Source organism: Plecotus auritus (genome assembly GCF_963455305.1).
Source record: "Plecotus auritus genome assembly, chromosome: 2".
Classification (NCBI taxonomy): Eukaryota; Metazoa; Chordata; class Mammalia; order Chiroptera; family Vespertilionidae; genus Plecotus; species Plecotus auritus.
The window spans coordinates 136,143,700-136,168,209 of NC_137771.1; the positions used below are offsets into that span (position 1 = coordinate 136,143,700).

Here is a 24,510-nt window from a genome sequence, read left to right on the forward strand (position 1 = left end):
ACACAAGATGGCTGCCCCCATGTGGTCAAAGATGGCTGCCCCCATGTGGACACAAGATGGACACCACAAGATGGCCAGCAGGGGAGGGCAGTTGTGGGCGATCAGGCCATCACAGGGAAGGACAGTTAGGGGTGACCGGGTTGGCAGAGGTGGGCAGTTGGGGGAGACCAGGCCTGCAAGGGAGGGCAGTTAGGGGCGATCAAGCCTACAGGGGAGGGCAGTTAGGGGTGATTGGGCTGGCAGAAGTGAGCAGTTGGGGGTGACCAGGCCAGCAGGGCAGGGCAGTTAGGAGTGACCAAGCATACAGGGGAGGACAGTGGGGGGGTACCAGGCCTGTAAGGGAGGGAAGTTGGGGGGAACCAGGCCTGCAGGGGAGGATAGTTAGGGGTGACCAAGCTGGCAGGGGAGCTGTTAGGCGTTGATCAGGCCAAGAGGGGAGTGGTTAGGGGGTGATCAGGCTGGCAGGCAGAAGCAGTAAGGGGCAATCAGGCAGGCAGGCAGGCAAGTGGTTGGAAGCCAGCAGTCCTGGATTGTGAGAGGGATCCCAGATTGGAGAGGGTACAGGCTGGGCTGAGGGACACACACCTCGCCCCCCGTGCACGAATTTCATGCACTGGGCCTCTAGTAATCTTTATAAAAATCTAATATCTCAATGGTTGTTTTCAGAGACAGTAGATTGTAGATTGACTTAGGTGCATAGGGGCAATATATATGATATGGAAATTTCCATGGTACAAGTGGAGGAAAATGGAAAGAGTTGTTTTTGTTTTTGTTTTTTTTTAAACAAAGGTGATTAGCTTAGAATTTATGGAACATTGAATTAGGATTTCCACCTTGTTTTACAAAATTTCTATGAATAATTACAAAGATTGGTCCAAATAAAAAATTTTAGTCTTTTGATCTCCAAAGCAGATAAGATAATGTTGTTTTCTATGGTGAGTAACAGAGTAAATATGCATCTCTAAGATAATGGAAAGTTATGATTTCACCTGAAATAAAAATTCTGTGTTATTGTGGAAAGGCAAGTTTAACGAGAAATAAGAAATAAGTATTGAGCCCTAACCGGTTTGCTCAGTGGATAGAGCATCGGCCTGCGGACTCAAGGGTCCCAGGTTTGATACCAGTCAAGGGCATGTACCTTGGTTGTGGGCACATCCCCAGTAGGGGGTGTGCAAGAGGCAGCTGATCAATGTTTCTCTCTCATCTATGTTTCTAACTCTCTATCCCTCTCCCTTCCTCTCTGTAAAAAATCAATAAAATATATTTAACAAAAAAGAAATAAGTATTGAACACATAGTGTCAAGGAACATGGTGAAAAAATACTAGGAGAAATTCTATTTTTAGGGCTAAATGTTTTAGCTTTGTAATCTTGCAATATATAATATAGAAGGACTCAACTTATAAAATATATCACAGCAACTTTTATGTCATTATAAAATATTCCTAGTAATCATAAATTTTACTGCCACTGTGATGGAAGAGAGTTTCTTTAAACTTGAAATTAAAGAAAATGTAGACTTTTCATTGTGAACCACAAATGCCTGTACATTTCACATAGTAGGTAACAACATAGTTTACACATGAGCAGTGGAAAAAGCTACATGCTTTTTATAAATTGAAATTCTCATTCACCTTTCTGTTTTTATGCAGATCTCATTGGAACAATAACTTTTTTTCTGATTTAATTTGTAGAAGAACAGGTTGTATGACTCAGATTTTAATTCATTCTTAGTAAGAATGATGTATCTGAACTAACAGAAAGAACTATGCACAAAACAGAAAAGAAGACAATAGATCAACATTTATTTTCTTTATGTGACATTGACAAAATTACTTTAAAAAATTAGCTGTTATTGAAAATGAACAGCATAAGAGACAGATAAAAACAGTTTTTTAGAATGAGTGTTCTGAGAATACATTTAATACCATGGCATTAAATTGCCAATATGCATAAATAGAAACAGAACTTTTAAACCCATGCTGGTGTGTGTGTGTGTGTGTGTGTGTGTGTGTGTGTGTGTGTTGTAAAGTACATTTTATATATAATTCATCTATTACATTTGCATAATCCTTCCCCACCAGGATTATCTGATAGAACTTTCTGTGATGATGGAAGTGTATATCTGTCTTAAAATAGTAGCCAAGAGCTAGATATACGTGGCTACTCAGCACTTGAAATGTGGATCTTGTTACTAAGAAATTGTGCTTTCAATTTTACTTAATTTTAATTGATTTACATTTAAATTTAAATGGCCACATATGCCCGATTGCTACTATGTCAGATACCACCACTCCAGATGATTTCATCATAAATCAATTTCCTTATGTCATTTCTTTTAGCACACTTGGGGATAATTGATGAGTTGAGGATGAGTAAATGGTGAAATAATTATAAAATGCTGAGGTAGCAATATTTTTATAAGACATACTAGAGGCCGGTGCATGAAATTTGTGCATGGGGTGTGTGTGTCCCTCAGCCCAGCCTGTACCCTCTCCAATCTGGGACCCCTTGAGGGATGGCTGACTGCCCCTTTAGGCCCGATCCCAGTAGGATTGGGCCTAAAGGGGCAGTCAGACATCCCTCTCACAATCCAGTACTGCTGGCTCCCAACTGCTCACCTGCCTGCCTTTCTGATTGCCCCTAACTGCTTCTGCCTGCCAGCCTGATCACCCCCTAACCACTCCCCTGCCAGCCTGATTGATGCCTAACTGCTCCCCTGCTGGCCCGATTGCCCCTAACTGCCCTTCCCTGCCGGCCTGGTTCCCCCCAACTGCCCTCCCCTGCAGGCCTGGTGGCCCCCAACTGCCCTCTCCTGCCAGCCTGGTCACCCTTAACTGCCCTCCCCTAAGGCTTCATCGCCCCCAACTGCCCTCCTTTGCAGGCCTGGTCCTTCCTAACTGCCCTCCCCTGCTGGCCTGATTGCCCACAACTGCCCTCCCTTGCAGGCCTGGTCCGTCCCAACTGCCCTCACCTGCTGGCCATCTTGTGTCCACATGGGGGCAGCCATCTTGTGTGTTGGAGTGATGGTCAATTTGCATATTACTCTTTTATTAGATAGGATGACACCACTGTACTTTCATAATATATCTCATACTCATGAGTCGTAATTGCAAAGTAGGATAATTTTGATTTTTTTTTAAAAGTAAGATTTCTCTTTGATTTTTGGAAGACCTCTAAAAAAAGAATGCAAATCATGAAATATATTTTCCAAAACTACAACTATTTCAAAAAGTAACTCAAAACTAAAACTGAGGCTATTGGGCTCAAATATTATACTGAGCATTATCTTGTATTTATTTTTTGGGTGAAAAACTTTTTCTTTATACTTTTAAAAATAAGACTCATGATTTAAATAACTATTACAGAATAATAGAAAGATTTATTCTGGCCTCCAAAATACCTTTTCTATTTTCTTTGTGATGCCTAACATTTTGTAATTTGCTATTTACCTTTTTGTTTTAAGTCTAGGATGCTGATACTGAAGCCCATTGGTAGGTGGTGGTGGAAGTCCATCGATTATTTGAGGCAATATGTTAGCTGTGTCCGTAGAGGGCTGGGCTGTACTTTTACAAGACTACAATGTTTAGTGTCCAAATACAGGTTCACTATCTCTGAGGTGAAATATAAACTTCTTAACAGATTATATTTTCAATGCAGTGTGACCTTGAAAATCAATATTGCATATTTTAAAGTTGAAGTTCTGAAGTCAGATAAGGATAGATTGGAACTCAAGCTCTTCTTTATGACTTCATACAAGTTAGCTTAAGCCTCAATTTGCTCCTCCAGAAAATATACCTACTTTATTTTTCGTTGTAAGCATTAAATCAGATAATGCATCATAAATACTTGGCTTTCTAGTATTGTCTTTAATAGAGAAGTAATATATTATTCCTTATGAATACAAATACTCTAGCTAATACTTTCTATTAGGTCTATATATTGTGGAGGAAAATGGAAAAGCTTGATAATGAAAATAATGTAAGTACAAATAATATAAAGAGATATATATTTGTTTTATTTGTGATTTTGCCTAGGAAACATACTATTCACTAACACTGATATAAATCAAACATATTTAGTGATATCAATAAAATAAAAATATTTCTCAGGTATTTTTTTTCTTTACATTCATAAAAACTACAAATAAAATGTCATCATCCTAAAGGAGAAAATTCCTGAAAACTATTTCCTGTAACTATGCAGTTACTGTTTTATTTGACTTTACAATTACTTTTTTTATGATGATGATTTTGGCCTTTCTCATGTTTACCAAAATGGTATGGAAGGTGACATTTTAAAGATTAGATAATGTGTGAAGTAAAAATAGACCCAATGATTGACAAAGAAGAACTAAGATAACTCTGCACCAAGCTGTATAGTTTTACCTGTCATTACCTTCGACTTAACCTATGCAGTGCCTATTATTGTTGCACGTGTGTTAAACCAACATTGAAAGCGTAAACCCTCCCATGGCAAATTTATTTTATTTTTATTTTTTTTTAAATATATTTTATTGATTTTTTACAGAGAGGAAGGAAGAGTGATAGATAGTCAGAAACATCGATGAGAGAGAAACATCGACCAGCTGCCTCCTGCACACCTCCCACTGGGGATGTGCCCGCAACCAAGTTACATGCCCTTGACCAGAATCGAACCCGGGACCTTTCAGTCCGCAGGCTGACGCTCTATCCACTGAGCCAAACCGGTTTTGGCACCCATGGCAAATTTATAAAAACTAAAACAACTTTGCATTCGTGTGTTCATTTCATTATTTACTATTTCTTTTTCTATTCCCATAATGAACTTATTGCATGGTGCCTTTGATAGTGTTTATTTAAAATTATATCAAAAACATGAACACCTTTAAGATGCAGTCCAAGGACCACTCCCAGTCTAGCTGCAAGGCACTGCAGCAGGAGTCCCTCAGTGGTGGCCAGCTGAAGAACCCAGAGCAACTAGAGAAGAACAAGATCCTACCATAACTCTCATAGACAACTGAGTTGTTGTGTTTTTTTGTTGTCTGGCTGTTTGACTATGTGAATGGGAAGCACTACATTCAGGAAAGAGCTCAGGTCAGGAATTGAAGGCCTGAGTTCTGTATCAGATTCTACACATAACTGTTATGTTTTCTTGTACCTTTCTGAGCCTCAGTTTTTCCCATCTGCAGTTTCTTCTTTATCCAGCTTGAAATGTTTGGGAACACAATGAATTTTGATTTCTCATTTTCTTTTTTAAATGCTGATATGGAACCCCCCTTGTTTTAAAGAACTTTCAGAAGTGTCCAAATGCCCTACCTAATGATGAAATTCAACAAGTGACGTTCTGATGCCTTTTCCTAAGTAATCCATCTTTAGTGCTCAAGCAATCAAAAAGTTAAATTTCCTTCGGCCCTCCAAAGCAAAACTAACCTATCAGCAACATCAAATCAAAACTGCAATTTATATCACTTCATCAGGCCATTAATACAAAAGAATTATATTTGATAAATGTCTAAATTTTATTTATTTTGTTGTTTAAATTATTAATTATAAAGTTCTAAATTATAAATTCCTTTATTTCTGAATATTTTACAGTTAATTGTAATAACTAGAATAAGATATTGGAGAAACAGGGATTTAAAACTAAGATGTAATAAGGATAATAAATGGGATATAGAGAAGATGCACTTAAAATTATGCACTGTAGAGCTTACAGTTTAAACGATTTATGAAATAGAATACAAACAAAAATATAGAAACATTTACTCGCTATAATTTTACTGCTACCTTTTCTTCTCCATAAGATCTTCCTGTGGCTCAACTTTATAATAGAGACATTTGGTTTCCAGTTGCTCCCTGACCCATTAAGTTTTACACATGGCCAAATATTTCTCTAAAACTTAGCTCTGAGCCTGACACTCACTTGTTCAAAAACTTAAGGAGATTTCTTCTTGCTTTTATTTGATAGTCAAACTCCAGCCTAACATTCAAGGCTTTTAAAATATCTCATAAAATGCTGTTCTCAGCACTCCTTTTAAGATAAGGTGCCCTATACTTTACAGTATTTCTCGATTCCTCCTAAATAGCCCATATTCTTCTCTATGTCAGCTCTTTATCCAAGTCTGACTTTTTTCCCCTCTGGAATAATTCCACCAGTTCAAATACCATGCATTCTATAAATTGTTTGAAGAGCCACTTCTCTAGGCAACTTCCTTTGTTTCTGACAAACATGTATAATCTCTTCCTAAATGACTCCCATAATACTTCATCAGAATGCTATGTTGCTTTCATTTTTAAACTTTGCATTATTTTAAATGATGCATGATTTATCTTTCTCATTGGGACAAAATTCATATGGATTATTATATTTGTGGATGTACAGCAGTTGAATAGTAGTAATAATGGATCTTGTACACATAGGAATTAATATCTATTTGTTGAAAAAAATAAATTATCACCACAAAAGTAATGTTTCACTAGCATTAAAAGGAATTTAAAAGACCACTAAAAGAAAAGTCCCTGATCATTTTGAACATTATGAAATGAATTTAGGAATTAAAAAGAAAGTGAGGTTGGAGTTTTATTTAAAATTTGCAAACAAGAAAAATAAGTTGGTATGTCTTACATGGAGGAAATGAACAGTGTAGCACTGTGGCTGAAATGGTTTTAGTTAACTCTCGCTATGTCAAAAGTGGTAGACCTTGAAATGTGGATAGAGTTTGTTTTAAAGATTGTTATTTCAGAGATGTATCACAATGGCCTCACTCAGAGTATTTAGCATTCCTTTCATTACAGAAGTAAACTAAGATCTGAGTAAAGACCAAACATCCGATATAATAAAAGGCTAATATGCAAATTGACCAAATGGCTGAACGACTGGTCACTATGACGTGCACTGACCACCAGGGGGCAAACACTCAACGCAGGAGCTGCCCATTGGTGGTCAGTGTGCTCCCACAGGGGGAGCGCTGCTCAGCCAGAAGCAGGGTTCATGGTTGGTGAGCACAGCAGCGGTGGCAGGAGCCTCTCCCGCCTCCGCGGCAACACTAAGCCATCAGCCGAACATCCCCTGAGGGCTCCCAGACTGTGAGAGGGTGCAGGCCGGACTGAGAGACCCCCTGTCCCCTGAGTGCACGATTTTCATGCACCAGGCCTCTAGTCACATATAAATGCACACAACTTCACTGTTGTCTAATAGTTCCCAATTTGTTATAACAAGGAAGAGAATGCCAGGTCATGAATCGAATAAATGTAAGTTTTTCAGAGGTGGGCACTGTTGACTTGGGGGCAGACAATGCTTTGTTGTGCGGGGCTGTCTTGTGCACTGTAGAATGCTCAGCAGCACTCTGGCCTCAGCCCACTAAAGGCCTATGGTACTGTACCCCCTGTACCTCTCCCCACACTGGAACAAACAAAAATGCCACCAGACACTGACAAGTGCCCTTGAAAAGCAAAATTGTCCATTAGATGATTTAATAGTAGCTTTATTGAAGATTTTCTCTTTCCTAAAATCACTGTTAAGGATATAGAAAATCCATTCTACTGAATCCATATATTTACTTTGATTCAAATCCTGATCATTCAAATAGAATAGGAAGTATCCTTACTTTCTGTTAAATTTTGAATAAGAAAATAACAATATGTGTCTATCAATATATCTTTTGAAAGCAATAATAGTTAAGAAAAAAAGTGTGCTTTCATATTTCTAGAATTTTAAAGATGGATTCTAAAGAATATTTTTTCCTGCAAAAGTCTTACAGGAAATATTATGCTTTTAAAACATGAATATTTTGTTTGCTTATGCTTAAGTACTAAAATATGATTTTTGGATAAATGAATATATACCTATTTTACGTGCTTGTGCTAAACTTATAACATTTTGTTCAGATCTGGAGACACATAACTGAATATGTTAAGATCTTGAATCCTGAATGCTCAAAATGTGGTAAAGCAGCCATGTTAAAATTAAATTCTTCCCCTATAAAAGATGAGGAGAAAAAATTAGTATTCAGTATTTGAATTAAAAAATGTTCATTTAATAATCATGGAAAGTTGTTACCTACTGTTATCTAATGCAGAAAATTTGTACTAGGAAGAGAGTCAGTAATAGCCATTTAATGAAATTAAATATGAGCTTAGATTAAAAGTCAACCTAAGGTTTGTGTTAGGAATATTTAAGATTAATTTTACATACATCAGATGCCAATAAATTTCAATTAATTTTTTCTAATATTTCAGAATTAATGTACCATACAGATAATAAGATGTATACAAATTTGTGTGTTCATTTATTTAAGAATTTATTTATTAGGCACAGATTTTGTATAAAGGACTCTGCAGACACTGAGGATACAGCAGCGAATTTTAAAAATTACACAAGGTGAAAAAGAGAACATGTAGCAGAGGTATCTGACTGAATTTTGGGGTAATGAATAGGCCTTAGGAAGGCTATACTAATTATTTTGCTTGGAATCCTAAAAGCAGATATTAACCACACAAGCTTTTAACCAGAAAATTGATGTGATCAGAGTCATGTTTTGAGAAAACAAGTTTGTTTAGTTCTAGAAGTATGAGGGGTGAAAAATTGGTACAAGGGGACCATTCACTAGTATGGTAAAGTAGATAAAGAAGTGGTTGTGAAGCAACCAAAAAAGAAATGAGATTTGGGAGTGACTGGTGAGTAGATAGAAACTAAAAATTTGGGTGTGGCTGAAAGGACCTAGAGAGAATTATGTGACAACAGATTGTTAATGCCATTCTCAGTGATCTCAATATCTAAAGGTGAATACAAAGAAGACAACTGAACAGAATCTGAGAAAGAGTAACTAGAAACGTTAGAGTTGAATCAGAAATGTTGGGGATGGGTAGGGTTGAGGAATGTTAGAGAAATCTAAAGATAATCCTTAGTAATGGAGTCTAATCAACATTTGAGTCTAATCAACATTTTATTTCATACCAACATTCTGATGTGAAATAAAAGAGTACTGTATTATATCCCTTAACTTTGGTAACTTAGGAGTTATTTGGTGGCCTTCATAAACATTTCATAGAAATACATGTTAAGCATATTATCTGCTTTGGCATTTGCTTATAACTGAATTTTGTATTTTGAATCTAAAGGGAATGCTGAACCATACTTCAGGGTACTATTTGTTATACATGTTCTCACCTCTGATAATAACTGTTTAAATTAAAAAGGACAGAGCTAAGAGAAATCAGACCATATTCTGTTTTCCTCTATTCTAATAGCTACCTGCCACTATATATTTTACTTTACTGAAACAGACACTTGCCCATATCCCTTTGACACACACCATTTCTTTGCAACAAGTCCACCAGGAGTACCAGGGAGTTAACACTCCCTCCTCCCTCCAGGGCAATACTCCACTGAGCACTAATGAGAATTGGTAAATATTCCCTAAATACTTTCATGCCCTGCTCATCTAGGAAAAAAAGTGTGATGCATGCCCTACATTGTTTCTCAGAGTTCCACAGCAGGACTGAAACCCAGTTGCCCCTGGTGTAATCTGCTCAATAGCACACTTTTTTTTATGTCCTTCTTTCTCTTTTAGCCAGGGTTCTCCAGAGAAACAGAACTAACTGGATAAATAGACACACACACACACACACACACACACACACACACACACACACACAGAGGCACACACGGAATTGGCTTACCCAATTATTAAGGCTGGCAAGTCTCCAGATTTTCAGGCCAAGAAGTCAGCAAGCAAGAGACCAAAAGGACAATTATTTAGTTTCATTCTGAGTTCAAAAACCTAAGAACCAGAATTGATGTCATTTCAGTCTGAAGGCTGGCAGACTCAACACCTAAGAAGTTTCAGGTCAAGTCTAAAGGCCCAAAAAAAGTCAGTGCTTTAACTTACAGCCATCAGACATGAGATATTATCTCCTACTTGGGGGAGGGTCAGCTTTTTTTAATTCTATTCAAACGTTCAACTGATTAGATATGACCCACCTGCAATCAGGTTTATTAAATATACAATTTGAATATTAATCTCCTCCAGATTAAGAAGTACAAATTGGTTGTTAGAAAATAGTCATAAGAATGTAAGACACAGCATTGGGAATATAGTCAATTATATTGTGATAACAATGTATGGTGATAGGTAGGCACTGGAAATATCAAGGGAACACTTTGTAAAGTATATGATTGTCTAACCACTATGGTATACACTTTAAACCAATACAAAATAATATTGAAAGTAAACTGAATTAAAAATAAAAAATAAGTATTAATCTCTTCCAAAAGCACTCTTATAGAAATACTTATAAAAATGTGTGGACAAATATCAGGGCCTCCCATGATGCAGTCAAGTTGACACATAAAATTAACCATCATAGTCACCCCAATTAACACAATTTTATTTTCCAAAATAATTTTTCTAGTCTTTCTTCTGCCACCTTTATTTCTAGAAATAAAGCTTTTATTTTACATTAACAAAAGGAAATTAAGTTTTGATATATGTATACATAGTCAAATTTCAAAAGACCATACACCTCAGTTTGCCCAGAATTATTCTGGCTCACAGCTCTTACCTTACTTAGTTGTTAATATGTTCCCTTTTCTTTTAGAAATGTTCTACTTTGAACAATATTATATGAGCATTATAGTCAGTAACTATGCTAATAATTGAAAAATTAGTGAATTATATTTATTTTTTATTATTTTATTCTACTAATCCTATATATTAAAAGGCTAATGTGCAAATCAACTAAATGGCAGAATGACTGGTCGCTATGATGCACACTGACCATCAGGGGGCAGACGCTCAATGAAGGGAGCCTCTCCAGCCTCCATGGCAGCGGCTAAGGATGTTTGACTGCAGTTGGACATCCCCCAAGGGCTCCCAGACTGTGAGAGGGTGCAGGCTGGACTGAGGGAACCCCCCGCCAAGTGCACGATTTTTGTGCACTGGGCCTTTAGTTAAAAATATGATGAGCATGTGCCATAGTCTTCAACTTAATTTTCTTCCTGGGTAATTTTACACTGCAGTTATTTACCATGATGTATATGGAATGCCTGTTTGTAACCTGGATATTATCATTGATTACCTTAAGTGTATTTTCTTGTTTAAATGACTGAGAAAGAATGAGTTTTAAAAGTACAAATAATTTATAAATGTCCCGTCTTTCATAGAATCATGCTTTATTTTTCTATATGTGGCAAATCTGATTATTTTCCTGAAATAAGATTTTAATCTAAAATTTACACACTTGATTGATATTTAATTAGCTTCAAAGTCATAGAATGTGTATAGCTCCAGGGTAGCTCTGTTCTTCCATCACAACCTAGGGAATGATGGGAATAATTTTTGACTATCAGGAATGCTCAGAGACTATATTGTTTATTGTGAAGACAAGAGGAGGAGGCAATCCCATGTTGACTGTGGGACACACAATGCCAGGACTTTGCAACCTCTCAGAAAGAAATGAAAGTATTTACATTGCCTCCTTTCTTTAGCTTATTTTCCATTTCTTCCATGAACTATGTATCTTTGTGTTTATTAAACATAAAGTATTCTTGAATACTTTTTTCACTAGGGATGATTTTTATTGCCTAATGAAAATAAATAATTTTATAACAATTCTATTTTAGCAATAAAATGTTAACTTTTAGTAATATTCTTAGTAACTATGTCAAATGACTTGCTAACTGTACCTTAGAGTAATCAACATGTACTGAGTACTGGATTACTGCATTTTCAAAATGATTCTGCATAATGCTGTGAGACAGTAGTTGATCTTGAGTTCTTTTTGGCTTCCTTATTATAACTCTGGTATTCCTGCAACAATGAATGGGCTGTTATTCAAATGCACATAAATGTGTTCAGTCCATAATAGTGGTATTTCTACTCATCTATAAATAGTTGATAAAACAATTGGATGAAATGCTTGATATTCATCTGAACCAGTTTTTGCAATTTCACTTTTAAATTTAGATTTCAGAAATAATACAGCAGTGGTGCTCATGAGATATTCAGATATTTTTGTTAGCTTTTCATGGACAGGATAGTAGCTTCTTAAAATTACATATTCCGTTTCACCATATCTAAGAAATCCCTTTTAAAAAAGACACCATTATACTAGTAAGAAAGTGCATGGACATGCAGCATGATGTACAATTTCTAAATGCATAGTTTTACATATTTAATGACCTTTTCATTTTTTTCTAGATACACCATCAGTTAAGATTATACCATCCACTCCTTTTCCTCAAGAAGGACAGCCTTTGATTTTGACTTGTGAATCCAAAGGAAAACCACTGTAAGTGATTTAATGAGTAATGATGTTTTTCACTTTTGCTTCTATTCTACTTTGATTGCAGACTTTAACTACAGAAATCCACTGCTTTTGTCTTTTCTTGGTGGGCAAAGTGATCTCTAGACCAGAACCCCCTCCCCACAATCACATCTTCATTAAGTATCTGTGGAAGATTGGTCTTTTTCTTTGTCATCTAGTGAAGTTTCTGGGAAGGGTTCCAGCTGTGATTTTTTCCCCCAGGAAGATATTTCAACCTGAAAGAAATGTAGGCTTAATCAGTCACTGTTCAATCAGATTGATAACAATTGCACATTGCTGAGCTTAGTTCTCCCATGAAAAATTTTGAAAAAATTGAAGAAGCGTCAAAATATGCCCAAGTTTTAAAGTTAGTTGAGGAAGCATTTCCTTAATAAGAGAAATCAATTCTACATTTCTTATGTACCACCTCCACAACACATAATTTGTGAATGTGATAATACTTGGAGGGAAGGTGAATGAAAAGGGGTCATAAACTCAACATTTTCAATTGTAAAATATTTCATTATTAGAATACATGAGTCCTAACATCCCTTCAACTCTAAAATTACATTTTTTAACATTCATGTTTTTAAACAGAAAACTCTGAAAGTCTACTATTTCTACAAAAATCAAATCAGTATAGATTATCCAAATAAGGATTATTCAAAGATTATTTGAAAGACATTTGATCATTTTAATATAGCAACACTCTAGGTGTAGAGATAAGTAATTTATTTGATTTCTTAAAACTTTCAATTGAGTTACATTTTGGTTTAAATCTTAAGAAGAGGGATTTAATTGTTCTTTGTTTATAACTATATGGGAAACCTTTTGTGCAAATCAAAATAATTACAAAATATTTTACTGTTTGTGCAAAGTAAAATAATTATAATTGTTTTTCTAAGAATATTTGCTATTTAAGTGTAAATTACATAGTATCCATGAGAAATTTTTCTAAAAGAGTTTTACGGCAGAAGTTTGAAATGTCAACATCCTCAATTGTATGATATACTTTTTAACACATTAAGCATATTCACACTTTCTTATTTTAATATTTATTGTTGATAGTATTACGGATGTCCCTTTCCTCTTTTTTCCCATTGAACCCCTCCACCAGGCACCTGCCCCTCCAAGGCCTTAACCCCACTATTGTCTGTGTCCATGGAATATGCATATCCTATATAATAAACGGGTAATATGCAAATTGACCCTAACGGCAAAAGGTCTTGGAACAATCAGTCACTATGATGTGCACTGACCACTGGGGGCAGACACTCAATGCAGGAGCTGCCCCTTGGTGGTCAGCACACTTCCACAATGGGAGCGCCACTCAGCCAGAAGCTGGCTCATGGCTGGCCAGGCCTCCAGGGCAGTTCTAAGGATGTCTGACTAATGGGCTCCTGGGCTGTCAGAGGGATGTCTGACTGCCAGCTTAGGCCTAATTCCCCGGGGAACATGCCTAAGCTGGAAGGTGGACATCCCCCAAGGGCTCCCTGACTGCAAGAGGGTACAGGCCGTGCCAAGGGACTCCCCCTCCCAGTGCACGGATTTTCGTGCACCAGGCCTCTAGTATGCATATAAGTTTCCTGGTTTCCACCCACTACCCACCCTCACCTTCCCTCTGAAATTTGTCTGTCTTTTCCATGGTTCTATATCTCTGGGTCTGTTTTATGCATCAGTTTATTTTGTTGATTAAATTCCACATGTGAGTGAGATCATGTGATACTTATCTGGCTTATTTCACTTAGCATAATGCTCTCCAAGTCCATCCATGCTGATGCAAGTGGTAAGATTTCCTCCTTTTTTACCACTATATAATATTCCATTGTGTAAATGTACCACAGCTTTTTTTATCCATTCATCTGCTGATGGGCATTTGGGCTATTTACAAATCTTAGCTATTGTAAATTCTGCTGCTATGAACGTAAGGGTGTTTCAGGTTTCTTAGGATATATTCCTAGAAGTGTGATCACTGGGTCAAATGGCAGTACTATTTTTAATTTTTTGAGGAAACTCCATACTGTTTTCCACAGTAGCTACACCAGTCTGCATTCCCACCAGCACTGTACTAAGGTTCCCTTTTCTCCACATCCTCACCAACACATATTGTTTGTTGATTTGTTGATGATAGCCATTCTGACTTTATTACAGTTTTGGTATTTTAAAACTGCTTTCACTCAGTAATTATTTCCTAGAGATGTAAACATGCAGATTTAAAGAGCATATTGTGAATTAGTATATTAATTTATTTCATATTATAAGAAACATTTATGGTGTTTTATATCTTAAAAAAACACATTTTTCATAGTAGCTTTACTGTATATATCCTGCACAATTCATTTTAGTAGTTCTTACCTTCTGACAAGATTAAATTCCTTATATAAAACATTTTTCTCCTACAGTATGCTATCAAATGTGACAGTGCGTTCTAGTGTTAAAGTTTCAACAAAAGCTTTTGGCTACAAGTTCAGTACTTTAAATAGGGAAAGGAGTATAGTAGACCCTAGTCAGCTTTACACATACTTAAATCCTAATGTATTTACTCCTGAACCTGTGTACCTAACGCCAGAAACTTCCCTACTCTCCCTCCCTCTTCATTCCTGTTCCTTCCATGTATTATTTTCTGACTCTGTCTGCACCCCTTCCCTCTCTTTTTTATGCTTCTTTTTTGCTTGTTTGTTTCCATTCTCCCTTACAACCTCAGAGGTCAGCATATTGAGGTATGAAGGAACATGATCAGGATCCAGGTGTAGCAAAGGATTTATGATTTTAACTTCTCTCTATAATTCTGCCCCCAAATACATGTATGTACACTTGGAGCAAATATACAATTTATGCCATTAAATGAGGTGAGGATGGGAAATATAATATTCAGAATGCTTGGAAATAAATACATTCCTGCTCAAACATTATTCAATTACCTGTCAATAATCTACTCTTTGACTCAATATTCAATCTGCACAGTAGAAACAGCATTTCATGTGAATAATGAGATTGTGAGGTCAATGTAATTAGATATGTTAAGTAGTTCATTTCCATTAGCTGAGCTGTGGTTGGATGGATGCACATATTGAGGGTGTCTTTCAGCAACCTGGAAATAAGTTTGGCTGTGTAACACTCTTCTGCACTGCAATGAATGAAAAGTATAATCATCCTTTATTTATGTATTTATGTAAAGAATACAAAGATTCCAGAAGTTTAGAAAATAGAAACCATTTTCTTTCTCAGAAAGATCCTGATTAATATTACTTTGCAAATAGGTAAAATAAATAAGAAACTCTGCTTATTTTACAGAAGAGAAAACCAAGTCTCACCAAATGTAAACCAAATTTTTCTGATTCATCCAAATTTAAAATGGATGAGTTAGGATTTAAACTTAGTTCAATCTTTGTCCAAAGTTCATATTCTTTCAGGTATTTTCTGCTACTTCCATTGCTGAGTCTAAATTGCCAGTTGGTATCCAAAGTAACTCGAAAAACGAGAATGTATAGTAATGTTCACCACTGAAGTTCAACCCACAAAAGCTTGAAGGTGAAGTAGCCAGTCTCAAGACACATTTACTCTTGCCATCCTCTTTTATCAGACTTTCTTCTGTATCTATCCCCTTTTTCAAAATTTGCCAAATTCCTACCAAACTGACTGTTTCTAGCATGAGTTTACAGCCATGTTAAAAAAAATAAAAAACTCTAATTAGTTTAGTATCGCCTGGCATAAGCTCCACTCCACAAGGGCTAAAATTGTCATTCTGTTTTGTCTTTATCCTCATAGGTCCCAATGTTGTGTTCTATATGCTGTGTTACAGAAGTAAATGTGTATAAAGTTATTTTCTTATATTGTATTCTCATTCCCAGCTTCATTTTTACCCATTGATTCCCTTATAGTCTGCCAGGCCATTGATACTAAAGGTATTGCTATCATTCCTTATTTCCTATGCTGCCTTTAGATAATTGGTTTACTTTTGTCCTTCCTAATATTCTTAAAATTCACTCTTCTGCAGTTTCAAAGTAACTATCACTTCCAATAAATGTAGGCATTAACTCCTTTAAAGACAGTCTAATTTCTACCCTCTCTTTAGATTATATTGTATCTCCAACAGTGCCATATGAGGCAGATAGGACAGAAAAAAACAAGGGAGATTGAAAAGAAACCATTGGATTTCCCCAGAAGGAAATCTTAGTGATCATAAAGAAAAAGGTCTCACTAGAGCAGACAAAACAGAAGGCAAATTGAAATGGGTTAATAAGGGAAATAGAAGGTGGTGGGGAAGCAAAGATAATGGGAGGATCACCCATTTTAGAAAGTGAATAAAAAATGTAAGAGAAATAAGGAAATGAATTTATGTCAAATGGAAGTTATAAAATAAATAATAATATAAAGACTGTTCACATTTCAAGATATGGCCAAAAAAGCCTAAAAAGTGTGGGAGTAAAAATGAAAGATGTGATCTCACAATACCTAAAGGCCAGGTTCCAGTTTCTTATTTTACTGCCAAATTTCCGCTCCATTACCTTGGAGCTATTACACCTGATTCCCTATTTTGTTATTGTGGAAACACTGTGAAGCAACACTGTGGTTCAGCTTCTGATTGGCTCCCAAAACACTTGATTTCTTTTTTTTAATATATTTTACTGATTTTTTAGAGAAAGGAAGGGAGAGGGATAGAGAGTTAGAAACATCAATGAGAGAGAAACATCAATCAGCTGCCTCCTGCACACCTCATACTGGGGATGTGCCCGCAACCAAGGTACTCGCCCTTGACCGGAATCAAACCTGGGACCCTTCAGTCCGCAGGCTGATGCTCTATCCACTGAGCAAAATTGGTTAAGGCTTGGTTTCTATTATCTTTCCACTAAACTGATCCACCTTTAATGAGCAGGTGGGAATCAGAAATGGATAATGGATACATGATGCTTTATATCTCATAGCTGACTTAAATAATATGTTTAATCCATGACCAAATATTTATTATTCCTTTCAAAATGTTTGACCAATATATGATTTCCTGAAGGGTGAGTTATTCATGGTTACTATCCTTTTGTATAAATCACAGATGATAGCATGGCTCAACTTGTGCTGATACTCATATTCCCAACCTGCCATCCTGTATGCTAATATGGTTTTCTTTGTTCTAAATGTGAGGGCCCCCGTGACAGTTTATAAACAATCGTGCCTTATTTGCCTGCTTTGGACTGAAGCCTTTTGCTGTTTTCCCGTTGAACAGCTGCATAACTTGGGCCAGGACCAAATTGTTCCACTCGACATTACTATAGAAGCATTCTATTCTTTCCTTAAAAGAGAGATTACTGTACTTGTCTGTCTATTGTTTTAATTTTAGTTTAAAGTGAGGACCAAGCTAATGCCAACCACTCTTCTTTCAAGTCCCCAGAGTTTTTGCAACCTTCTTCTTTCTTTGGCTGAATTCCCAGACAGCTTTCAGGCAGCAGCATTCTCCATTTATAGAAGTAGAGAGAGAGGTGGAAGGAAAGCTGCTATATTACATTAAAGTCATGACCTTAAATGGTGTGGAGTTGCACCTCATATGCTATAAACAAAGAATTTCACTCATTTAATCCAATGTTTAACACTTTTTAAATATACATCAGCAAAGCAATGGGACATTTTCAGTTCAATGTGTATTTGGCATTTATTCTATAAAAGAAAATGATTATAGGTATTGATAAATTTTTCTGTGTATCCAGCACAATGTTTATGTTTTACCTTCTGGTAACCACAATTTTTCTTGTGTTCTTGTCATTAATTTATTATATGTAAATCATAGACCCCCGTTCTGTACAAAAATAAAGATTTTAATTCTTAGGAAGACAGATCACATATTGCGTAACAACTAGTGAGGTGTGTAAGCACAGCCACCACACAGCCATTTTTGAAATGATCAAGAATTCAAAAAGAAATCTAAGAATATATTGATGAACTTTACATTAGCATAATAGAGATTAAAAAATGAGATTCAAAGTAAGGCAAAACAGTTTTATATCAAATCAGTCTCCTGGTATATACTTTTTGCCAATCACTTGTTATTTACTAATTGTCATACAACCTAATCACAGCCAGAAGAAATGACAAAACAAAAACACATTGGGAGTTAAAAAAAGGCAAGTTATCACCCAGACTGTGTGGTTCAGTGATTGAGAATCGACTTATGAACCAGGAAGTCAAGGTTTGATTCTCAGTCAGATTGCAGGCCCAATCCCCAGAAGGGGTCATGTAGAAGGCAGATAATGGTTCTCTCCTATCATTGATGTTTCTCTTTCTCTCTTCCCCTCTCTTCCTCTCTGAAATCCTCTCCCTTCCTCAGAGTGCCAGCCTCCAGCCCAGAGGTTCTAGTTAGTAGTTCTGTGGTGTGCTCTGGATCTCTGAAAAACAAATAAACCAAAAAAAGCAAGTTATCATCAATAGTGAAAGGTTTTAGGCCAAAACAAGACAAAATATGAATTTTGTGGAAAATTGCTCTAAAATAATAGTAGTTGTATATTAGTTGACCTAATGAATAACAGGTGTTAATTTTATGATATGTGTTTCTCACCTGCCATCTATGCTATTGAAAGCCATCTAATTAATCATCAGGTTGCTGTTTATTTTTAGATATAATGCCTAAGCTGTCATGCTCTTGGGCACAGTTGTGTGGTGAAGTAGAAAGAGAAATACAAAACCAGATTTGAATTACAAATATCTTTAGCCTGAGTGGTCTTGAACAAGTCACTGAACCATGTCAAATATCTTTTTAATTAATGTCTTATTTTTTAGAGTAAATTTAGGTTCAGTGAAATTGAGTGGAAAGTACAGAGTTCCCAAGTACATACCCCTGTCCCCACACATGCACAGCCTTCCCCACTATTCACATGCCACAAAATAGTGGTATACTTATGGCTATTTTTGTTGAAGTTCAATAGAAATTGTGAGCTGCAAGAAGAGAGGAAGAGGCATGAACCCTATAAAATAAAATATAGCTAGAAATGGGAAACTGTACCATCTCAAGCCATGGAATGGCACTTTCATAATGTTAAGGCAGAACATTTTTTAGAAAATTTGGAAAGAATTGGAAGGGGTAGAGAATGAGTTTGGGTTCAACAAATGTGGAAAAGGCTGCACTTTAGAGCAGTTCTGCTGTGATGATGGAACTACTCTGTTAGTGAGTTTTGCCAGAAAACTAAGGCAGGAGATATGGAAAGCCTTAACCAGAACTAAGTGAATGGCATGGCTCATGAATGGGTGAGTGTCCACAATCTGTGATATTGACCATCTTGTTTTGACATAGATTTCCAAGTTCACTCATGGGTATTGCTTATTTAAACCATACACTATCCTGTTGTGAAATGTTTACAAAGACTCATAATTATTTCCATTTTGTAGAGGACAATAATAAGTCTTGTGATGATTACATGACCTTTGTCAATCATACAGCTCATTAGGATTATATTATTTAAAAAAAATTAACAGCACTGATGGTTATGTTTTATTGTTTAAAATATTTTCAGTTTTCCAATAATACTGATTTTTTCACAGTAACCTGGTAAAATCGACAAGAATGAGATAGTTCTCATAAACTACTAAAAAAGCCCATTTATCAAATAGTTGTAAAATATTACTAGTAAATATTATATAAAGTGTTTCTAAATATATCTAAAGAGTTTCTACCTAGAATTATGATTATATGTATAATAATTATGTTATTATTATATATGTTTTTAAAAGCCAGTTATATTATAACCTTAATTTTATATATCTTTAAGAAGATTAAGATTGCAGGTTACAAGTACAAAGCAATATTAATGGAAATGCAATGCCAACATAACAAATACAATGGGAAGCCTTAAGGGTAAATAGAATAAACAGAAAGTTAAAAGTAAACATTCCTCAAATGTATGTATTTTTTGTTGACTATTATGCTAATACTAGAGGCCCAGTATATTAAATTCCTGCACGGGGTAGGGGTGTGTGTCCCTCAGCCAAGCCTGCACCCTCGCCAATCTGGGACCTCGAGGGATGTCCGACTGCTCGTTTAAATGAGCAGGCAGACATCCCTCTCACAATCCAGGACTGCTGGCTCCAAACCACTTGCCTGCCTGCCTGCCTGCCAGCCTGATCACCCCCTAACCACTTTCCTGCCAGCCTGATTGATGCCTAACTGCTCCCCTGCTGGCCGGATTGCCCCTAACTGCCCTCCCTTGCCAGCCTGGTCCCCCCAACTGCCCTCCCCTACAGGCCTGGTCCCCCCAACTGCCCTCCCCTACAGGCCTGGTCCCCCCCCCAACTGCCCTCCCTTTCAGGCCTGGTCCCTCCCAACTGCCCTCTCCTGATGGCCTGATCGCCCACAACTGCCCTCCCCTGCCGGCCATCTTGTGGTGGCCATCTTGTGTCCACATGGGGGCAGCCATCTTTGACCACATTGGGGCAGCCATCTTGTGGTTGGAGTGATGGTCAATTTGCATATTACTTCTTTATTAGGATGTCACCAAAAACAATTGGCTGAATAAACATAAGGGTCTCCTTATTATAGAGATACTTTTGAAATGGCAGTCCTTAGATAATGAAGGTTATGGGATACTTAGAATGTTTTTATTTCTTTGTGTGCTGATATCTAGAGAAATACAAAATTCTCTCAATTAATTAATTAAAAGTGAAAGACAAAATAGCCCATATTTTTCCAAAATGTTTTCAAAGGAAACTAGCTCTGACTTTATATAATTTAAAAAATATATCCATGTGCTGTCCTTCTCCTGTGTGATTCTTTCCTGAGACCCATATGGTCTTTTGCTTCCATCTCATGGCTTCAGAATTTAATTACACATTAACTCTCTGGAAACACACAAGTGCTTATCTTGGAAATGAGAATGAATATATTTGGTTTGGTTTTGGAAACAAGATGCTGACTCTGGGTAATCTCCACTGCTGTTATTTAGGTTGGGCATCTGTGGTGTGTTGGCCACTCAATCATTTTCAATTAAGCATTCCTATGTCTTGTGAAAGTCTCATAAGTTGTGCAGAACCCTGATTATAGATCCATAGAGGAAATGTACTTCTTGAACATTTCCAGGTAAGCAGTGTTCTTGCAACAAAAAGCCAATTATTTTGAGGAATTATGTAAACCTTCAGTAGGAAACTTTCACACAAAAGTCTCAGTACTTTTAAGACACCATTGTGAAATGATGCTGTCATATACATTGATTAGATTTTCAAGCTGCACTTTGGGCTCATGGGTTTAAAACTATGTAGTTTTCATATATTTTAATTATAAGATTACATCTAAGCATTTTACTTTTTATCTAAAGATCTATAAACATTGCATGTGTTTTTATATAAAAACCAAGTCATTAAAATGGTAATTGTAGGAAAATTACAGAAACAAAAAATCACTCACCATTTAAAAATTTATGAAATACTATACTACACCCTTGGTTAAAGAAATTCTTAACCCATTGCTCAACATGCATTTTTTTTTCATATTATGTGTCATAATGTTAGAGCAAATACCAGTCTGGTCAAGTTATTAAGAAGTATATTACACTCTGCCTGTGTTAAATATTTGATTTTCACTTTTGTAAAATATATGCAGAAAAAAAGTATGGGAATAAAATTAATTTAGATTCACTCTAGACATTTGGTATTATTTCAGTTAATATTGAAATTGAGAAATTCTTTTGCTAAGAGAGCCATTTACTCAAACTTAGAAATCTAAAGAGGATTTTCTGCATTGCACACGTTTTTAAAATGCCTGTTGCATATTGATTCACTTTTTCAGATATTCCCACAATCATATAGAAGTTCCTAAAATTCAACATTTGAACAAGAAATATTTAAATAGCAACCCAAATTGTAGAAAATGTGAACATTTACAAATGTCTCCAATTAGAATAGAAAGAATCTGTCAGTGATTGATGATGGCCTTAAAGCCCAACTCTTGCAGATTCAGAGTTCTAAAAATATCTGAGCTGCTTCAAGGAAAGGACGAAGAGAGACAGACAAAATTTTAAAAAGCAGAAGAAGAAAGCAACAACTAATTTGACTTGTCATCAGCAATTGTCCCTGAAATGGTGAGCTGTGATAGACTTAAGCACTAGCACTCAAAACTACAACTAACAGAGATGAGCATAGTGAGGTATTAAAAATATAATAGCTTCTCAGTGTAGGGACAGAAAGACCCAGAGGCCACAGGAGATTTCTCTGTGGGTCACAAATGCAATGTTTTCAAATTGCTGATTGTAACTTATTAATGAATTATAAGTTCAATTAAAAAACCCTTTTAAAAACTTAAAATAAAAAAATCCTATATAATAAAAAGGGAATATGTGAATTGACCATCACTCCATCACAAAGATGGCTGCACCCACAGCTGAGGCCAAGTTCCCATAAGAAGCCTTAACAAGCAAAAAGCAGGGACCTGAGGCTATGCCCTCCCCCGCTGCCGTGGGGCTTGACGGGGGACCTCAAGGTGCGCCTCCCATCCTAGTGCTGGGCTAGGGGACATCAGGCTGCTCCCCCCGTCCTAGTGCCAGGCCGGGGGACATCAGGCTGCACCCCCCTACCAGGTGGGGCTTGACAGGGGACCTCAGGCCGTGCCCCTCACCCAGCAGGGCTTCATGGGGACCTCAAGGTGTACCCTCAGTGCTGGGTCTGGGGAACTCAGGCCACACCCTGCCCAGCGGGGCTTGACGGGGGACCTGAGGCTGCGCCCCCCTGCTGATGGGGCTTGACGGGGGACCTCAGACTGTGTCCCCCACTTGGCAGGGATTGATGGAGGACCTCAAGGCACACCCCCTACCCCGGTCTGGGCTGGGGGCCCTCAGGCCATGCCCCCCATCCTGGCTCTGGGCCAGAGGACCTGAGGCTATGCCCCCTGCCCAGCAGGGCTTGACAAGGGTGGGACTGGTTGGGTCTGGATCTAGCCCAATGTGGAAGGGCCGGCTGGGTCTAGGTCTCATGCAATTTTGAGGTGAATGTGGGTGGGCAGGGACTTGACTCTGGGTCCCGTGGTGAGCCCCAGACTCTGACAGGAGGACAGTTTTCATATACATTTTACTAATTTTCTTTCATCTCTGACACTTCTATTATAGAGAAAGGGCAAATAGCAATATTAAATTATTTAATCTAATTAATCCCTTTTTAATGTGCACAAATTTCATGCACTGGGTCACTAGTAGAAAATAATAGAATAAGGACAGGAAAATATAGTGAAAGAATGAAGGAAAAGAAAAGAAAATGTCACAGTATATTAGAAAGAGCAAACTTTTACTTTCTGTTTGAGTTTATGTATTGTATGAGGTTGTGAAATATGCTTTTTAATATACATCACACCTCAAAAGAGTTGAAAATCATTGCATTAACACCACTTGTGCTGCAGTTAGACTTGAAGACATTCAGGGAAAGAGCATCTTAGGTCCTAGTTACTTCAGTTTCTCTAAGGCCATCACTATACCCAAATGTATGTTCAAACTGAAGAGATCTTAGCACCAAAAATGCAGTCACATGCTAAGTATGTTCAGTTTAATAATGCAGAAAAGGTTGAGCCTTTGAGAAGGAACAAATTATTAAAATCTACTTTCAAATTTTAATCTTAAATTTCAATTATCTCCAGCAATTACCTATATTGAACATTTAATTCCCCAACTACCAGGTAAAGGATGTGCACTTTTCTTTTACTTTTCCAAGACTATTGGTTTCAATATTAGAAAAGAAACAGTTGTAGAACAGAAGCAGTTCTATAATGGTGATACAGGGTCTAACATAAATGTTAATTCTTATAAGCTTAATTAGCACTATTTTATAGTCATAGAAATAATGGAGTCAAAGTAACTCTTATGTAGACAATAAGACACCATAATTATGATGTACCCTTGAACTGAATGGTTTTCAGGCATCTGATTGATTATGATGCTTGCAGACATCCTTGATATGGAATCAAACTGTCCTTATAATATCACAGATTGATAAAGGAGCAGATTCTGAGAAACTTTGACTCACAAATTCTTGATTTAAAAATTGTTCTGAATCTAGCTTAGTCAAATGAGGTTTTCAGGACCTACTAAGTTAAAAAAAAAATAAATAAGTTAAAAATATAGCTCCTTAAGAATGATCATTTTAAAATATGTCATTAAGAATTTAAACTTAATGTACATACATTGAAGGACTTATTATTGCTCAGATGTGGGAATGGATATTTACTTGGAATTTATTAATCTTTTAACCAGGAATTAATATTATGTGTTT

General features: G+C 36.7%; 1 protein-coding gene across 6 annotated transcripts in view; it reads left to right on the forward strand.

Moving 5' to 3' along the window:
- The window catches only part of CADM2 (cell adhesion molecule 2), a 1,275,304-nt gene that overhangs the window by 1,122,377 nt on the left and 128,417 nt on the right, over positions 1-24,510 (forward strand). For all 6 annotated transcript variants that reach the window (XM_080656542.1, XM_080656540.1, XM_080656543.1 and 3 more), the window contains one exon: positions 12,180-12,270. In XM_080656542.1, coding sequence (XP_080512668.1) covers positions 12,180-12,270 — 91 coding nt within the window. The remainder of the gene's footprint in view (positions 1-12,179; positions 12,271-24,510) is intronic.